General features: G+C 35.3%; 1 protein-coding gene across 1 annotated transcript in view; it reads left to right on the top strand.

Moving 5' to 3' along the window:
• Nucleotides 1–6393, top strand: part of LOC100633723 (cytoplasmic FMR1-interacting protein 2-like) — an 11673-nt gene that overhangs the window by 4470 nt on the left and 810 nt on the right. The window contains exons 9-22 of the mRNA XM_019997097.1: nt 75–304; nt 534–681; nt 977–1130; nt 1302–1384; nt 1442–1612; nt 1759–1835; nt 2073–2175; nt 2413–2532; nt 3671–3870; nt 4253–4487; nt 4626–4719; nt 4953–5156; nt 5766–5974; nt 6182–6309. Of these exons, the coding sequence (XP_019852656.1) occupies nt 75–304; nt 534–681; nt 977–1130; nt 1302–1384; nt 1442–1612; nt 1759–1835; nt 2073–2175; nt 2413–2532; nt 3671–3870; nt 4253–4487; nt 4626–4719; nt 4953–5156; nt 5766–5974; nt 6182–6309 (2156 nt within the window). The remainder of the gene's footprint in view (nt 1–74; nt 305–533; nt 682–976; nt 1131–1301; nt 1385–1441; nt 1613–1758; nt 1836–2072; nt 2176–2412; nt 2533–3670; nt 3871–4252; nt 4488–4625; nt 4720–4952; nt 5157–5765; nt 5975–6181; nt 6310–6393) is intronic.

The following is a 6393-nucleotide window of genomic DNA, read 5'->3' as shown; positions in this document are numbered from 1 at the left end:
TCCCTCCCCCTCCCTCCCTCCCTCCCTCCCTCTCCCTCCCTCCCTCCCTTCCTCCCTCTCTCTCTCTCCCTCCCTCCCCCCTCTCTCAGGCAACACGTTACAATTACAACTCAGAAGAGAAGTATGCACTGGTTGAGGTCATTGGTATGATAAAGGGTCTGTCACTTCTCATGCATCGAATGGAGCGACACTTCTCTGAGGCCATCAGATATCACACCTACCTCCAGGTACAGGACTTTGTACAGAGAACACTGAGGGAGAGCATCAGAGTATCAGTCAAGAAGAAGAAACTGCAAGCAAAAACGTAAAAGAGAGAGAGAGAGCAGGAGAGAGAGAGGGAGGGAGGGAAGGAGAAGAAGAGGGAGGAGGGGGAGAAGGAACAGAGCAGTTATACATGTACATGTGTAGCATTAAGTATTACTTGCTTGATAGAATTTATTCTGTGCATTGAAATTTAAGAAAAAGTTTCAATTAATTGTGTTCACCTATTCTCCTCTTTTACATGTATAATTCTCTTCTTCATTTCTCTATAGTATCCTGCTGGCTATCAGAGATGTTTGCTGTGACTGGTTGGATGGTAAGGAGAGGACTGATGACCCTGCACTCAGAGGAGAGAAGGATCCTAAGATTGGATACAATATCAAACTACCTCGCCGCAGGATCAGAGTATCAGGAACTCAGGTCAGTGGTATGGGAATGGAAAATGAGAGTATGGAAATGGAAAATGAGAGTATGGAAATGGAAAATGAGAGTATGGAAATGATGAGATATTTTGTCAAAAATTGCTAGGAGAAATTTTTGATTTTTATATTATTTTTTCTCTCGTGTACACGTACATGTACATGCACTTGTTGTATCAAAATCAGATTAAAAAAAAATTTTTTTAAGTTTCTGCAAAGCAACCTGTACTATAGTATAGTACTCACAAGATTAAATGTATGCATGTACATGTTCATTATGTATTAATTATTGATAGTTGTACATGATGAGGACTATGTTAGAGTCTCTTATATCGGAGAAAGGTAACGCTAAGAAGAACCTTCGGTCCGACCTCCACCAGTCCTCAGTCCCTGAGTTTGAGTCCTTCCACAGAAACACGTACTTCTTCAATCACATTCTCAACTTTGATAGTAAGCAGTATATTTCTGTATATTCTAGTATATGCTAGTATATTTTTGTATGTTCTCTTAAATTTAAACTTTTTTGTACAGTATTTGTAGTACATGTGTACATGCATTTACATGTATACTGTTCTAGTATATTTTCAGTATATTTCAGTATATCTATTTCCCGTCCTACAGTAACAATGAAGGAGTGTTGTGACCTCTCTCAACTTTGGTTCAGAGAATTCTATTTAGAGCTCACCATGGGACAGCGTATACAGGTAAGACCCCTCCCCTGACCACGCCTACTTTGACCACGCCCTTTCTTCATTCCTTAGTTTCCCATTGACATGTCATTGCCATGGATACTGACCGATCACATCCTCCAGAGTAAGGAGGCCTCCATGATGGAGTACATCTTCTATCCGATGGATCTTTATTCCGATTCCGCCCATTACGCTCTCCATCATTTTAAGAAACAGTTTCTCTACGATGAGATTGAGGCTGAAGTTAGTTAATAACTACTTAATATAACTACTTTATAACTACTGCAATTAGCAACTAATTTATTATTAATTTTAACGTTACTTCACTTAATTAACTACATGTAGTTTAATCATTTTAATGTCAATCTCTTGGTTTTCTCTTCTTCCAGGTTAATCTTTGTTTTGATCAGTTGGTTTATAAACTAAGTGAACAGATCTTCCTTTATTATAAACAACTAGCAGCAAGGTACAGTAATAATGCATGTACATGTTCATGTAATACGTACTTCACATGCATTATACATGTACATAATGACTGTTGGTGTAATGTTGATCATTGAATTATTAGTGAATGATATACATGTACATGTACATTGTATGCATGACAACTTTATAGTAATGATGTAAACTTTATTTAATCCAAAGTCCTTTTCTTCAATTTTGATTTCCTTGTTTTTTTATCCTCCCTCCCTCCCTCCATTAGTATATATCTTGATAAAAGGTTCCGAGCTGATTGTGTACCGGCTAAGTTTCCTCATCCTTCTCCTAACAGATACGAGACCATATTGAAACAGCGTCATATCCAGGTATAATACAATTTGTACATGCATATACATGTACATGTACATGTACATGTCTTTGAAAAATGCCAGAGTGACAATGAAAGATTGAAGGAGATCGACTGATCAAGTGTTTTGAGAAATTTATTTACAATAGATGTATAAGTTACAAAAATATGATTACATGTACATGTACATGTAAGATACATGTTTTATAACATATTACATTACATGTACATGTTTCTCTCTTTCTTGTTCATACAGTTGTTAGGACGCTCCATTGATCTGACTAGTCTATTGTCCCAGAGGCTAGGAAGCAACATGTTAAAGGCCATTGACACTGCTATACATGTTTTTGAGTCAAGGAACCTCTGTGGAGTTGTGGTGAGTTACATGTACATGTACATGTACATGTACATGTAGTAAGCAGACACACATACATGTAACATGTATATGTATACTGTATATATGCATTTTTATTAATAGTTTAGTTTTCAATTAGAAAAAAAGTAAATAGGTGTTGTGTAAGTATATGTACATGTACATGTGCATGTAAAGAAGCTATTATAGTTTTTCTTGTCACAAATTCAACTAGGATATACAGTACATGTACACCTTAATCTTGATATTGGGTACCATAGCAATACTGGTTGCTGGTGTATTAAACATTGATGATTGGGGGAGTACCTGACTTGTGACGTTTTGAAAGTGATTTTGTTTTATTATTAAATTGTCTTTAATTCATTTAGTTTTTGTTATCTCATTATCTCTTAATTGCTATAAAAATGCAGTGTTTACATGTATTGTATGTGTATGCATGTTGTGTCACATACAAAAGTATGGCATGTAGTCAAATTATGACCATTTTAAAAATATCAAATACCCTTTACTTTTTCTAAATAATGGCTCCAAAATCACCCAGAATTTTTATTACATTTTCTGATACATATTGATGTCCTTATGCTGTGTAGAAAGTTTGAGTCAATTCTGACTTCAGTTTTTTGAGTTATGGCAGTGTTAAGAAATAGGCCATTTTTTGAAAAATATCCTGTACTATAGCCCACGGTTTTTTCCGAAAAATGGCTCCAAAATCACCCCCAATTTTTATTACATTTTTTGATACACATTGATGTCCTTATGCTGTGTAGAAAGTTTGAGCCAATTCCGACTTCAATTTTTCGAGTTACAGCAGTGTTAAGAAATAAGCCATTTTTTTGAAAAATACCCTGTACTATAATAGCCCATGGTTTTTTCCAAAAAATGGCTCCGAAATCACTCCCAATTTTTATTACATTTCCTGATGCATATTGATGTACTTATGCTGTGTAGAAAGTTTGAGCTGATTCCGACTTCAATTTTTCAAGTTATGGTATAGTTTGACATGTACATGTACAGTGTACATTTCTCCACCGTTCATTCGTTCATTCATTTATTCACTTAGCTTGATACTGTATACTTTGTACATGCAATACACATGTGATATACATTATTAATAAATATATTTTTTCTAATGTCACTATAGGAATTGCTTCATCTACTTGAGATCAACAGATTAACTCACCAAATGTTATCAAATTTTGTCGTACTTGATCCGTTTGAAGCAATGTACGCTGAGGCCAACAACTCAGTCGTCTCTCCTCACGGGAGAGTAACCCTTCACATCTTCTGGGAGCTCATTTATGACTTTATTCCTAACTATTGCTACAATTCAACTACCGACAGGTAACAATAAGGAATCATGCGTTGTACTACATTATATGTACATGTACATGTACATGTACTGCATTATACATGTACATTGTTTTATAAAAGCCACTCACATTTTATTATCATTGTCTTGCCTTATGTTCATCCCTAAGGCTCTGCCTTTTAAAATTGATTCTTTTTTTCTATCTCTTTTCGATTCTCTTTCACTCACTAACTTCATTTCCTCACCCCCTCCCCCTATCATTCTTCCTCTCTCTTCCTCTTTTATAAATTTATAAATTGTCTTTTATAAATTCCTTTTTTCCTATAATTATCTCTTTTGATTCTTTTTCACTCATTAACTTCATTTTCCCACCTTCTCTCTCCCTCTCTTTCTCTCTCTCTCTCCCTCCATTAGATTTGTTCTCTCTCATTTACCACAAGAGCCACCAGAGAGAGAGTCAGCTCCTAAAAGTCAAACGGTCACCACCATGTTGTATGGTAACAAACAACTGAAGGAGGCCTATCAGAGCATATTCACTCTTTATGGTGGATTTGTTGGTTCCATTCATTTCAGTGCCCTCAGTAAACTATTGGGATATCATGGAATAGCAATGTTACTGGAGCAACTGCTTAACGTTATTAAGAGCAGTGTAAGTGGTGGGCGGGGCTAATTTTAATTAATTAACTAAGCATGTAGATTTTAGCATATTTGCATTTACATGTATTATTATCATTATTTATTTATTTTTGTATATTTTTTAATTAATTAATTTATTTATTATTTATAGATTATTCAGACTCAGTTAAAGCCTTATGTTGAAGCACTGGTTGCTGGGTTACCACAAAAGTGTAAACTCCCTTTCTTTCAGTATGGATCCAAAGGTAATGACAACAACAACAAACAACAACAACAACAATGATGATGATAATAATAATAATAATATGTTTTAAATAGTGCAAGTACTGAAATGCATGTACATGTACATGCAATTGAAACTTTCATTTAAATATCCATGTACATGTACATGTAATTGGAATTTAATTAATAAACTTTTGTAATATTGGTACATCATATTTTACTATTTATTCCTTTCTCCCTCTCTCTCCCTCCCCAGGTGTCCTAGGGTTCTATTTAGCTCAATTAGGTCCAGTCATACAGTACAAGGACCTCAGGACTGACGTGTTTCAAGCTTTCAAAGAATTAGGGAATGCAGTGATATTCTCTCTCCTTCTTGAGAAGGCTCTCGGCCAGCAAGAGGTGGTGGACATACTCCAGGCTGCACCTTTTCAAAACCTGTACCCTAAACCCTACGTGAAAGGTAAATTTAAAATTATATACATGTAGATGTACATGTACATCACATGTACAATTGTACATGTACACAGGGTATCCAACAAAGCATGCTAAGTGAGCTAAACAGCATGAGCTTCATGAGCTGACAAGCACTACAATACAGAAAATCCAATTTCGATCGAAATCAGTTCAAACTTGATATACAACATTAGAACATGTATATGTATGAGAAAAAATTATTAAAATGAAGAATTCTCTCTTAGTCATTTTTGATGAAATTTGGCTGAAGACCCTGTACTATAGTACAGGGACTTTGGCCCAATTCTGGAGCAACTTTAAAAATTCATAAAAAAATCCAATTTTGATCGGAATCAGTTCAAACTTGAAACACAGCATTAGAACATTTATACACATACAAGAATAATTATAAAAGTGAAAAATTCTCTCCTAGCCATTTTTGATGAAATACCCTGTACTATAGTACACTACAGGGTCATATTTGAACCTATTTTTGAGCAACTTAACAATCCACTGACAAGAAGCTGCATGAGCACTATGCCAAAATGGGAATTAATATTTCTTTAAAGTTACATTGATTGTACATTACTTATTAGTCCTTTTTCTCTCTCCTCAGATGATCAGAATATGGAGACTGTAATGAAGAACCTTGACCAGCAGTATGCAGCACTGAACATGGTGTCAATGATATCACGTTATGGTACCGAGCAACAAGGAGCTAATGCTCGTGATGCTGAATTACTCACGAGAGAGAGACTCTGCCGGGCTCTATCAATGTTTGAACTAGTCATGCAAAGAATCAAATCATTCCTCACCTGTGACCCTGTAAGTATGCTAATAATATACTAATGGTATACTAATAATATACTAATAGTGTACTAAAAGTAACTGTACAGTATATGTGTAGTGTGTACTAAGATTTATTGTGTGGCAATTAAGATTAGCATGATACATGTAAATGCACTTGAATTAAGATTTTTTGTATACAAAAATTGTTGTATTAGTATACTGAAAATATCCTGTTTTCAATAGATATGGGAGGGCCCCCCACCGGCTAATGGTGTGATGTCCATTGATGAGTGTCAGGAGTTCCACAGACTATGGAGTGCTATACAGTTTGCTTACTGTCTGCCTCCCACTAAAGGAGAAATTACTATCGAGTGAGTGATTCTTATGTTCATGTACATGACATGTACTCATACATGTACTGTATTCATAGTTTGTAAACAAGTCATATATGGGCA

Source organism: Amphimedon queenslandica, unplaced genomic scaffold (genome assembly GCF_000090795.2).
Source record: "Amphimedon queenslandica unplaced genomic scaffold, v1.1 AMPQUscaffold_13384, whole genome shotgun sequence".
In the NCBI taxonomy this organism is placed as follows: domain Eukaryota; kingdom Metazoa; phylum Porifera; class Demospongiae; order Haplosclerida; family Niphatidae; genus Amphimedon; species Amphimedon queenslandica.
The sequence above is the reverse complement of the archived record's forward strand: the minus strand, read 5'-3'. Positions and strand labels throughout refer to the sequence as shown.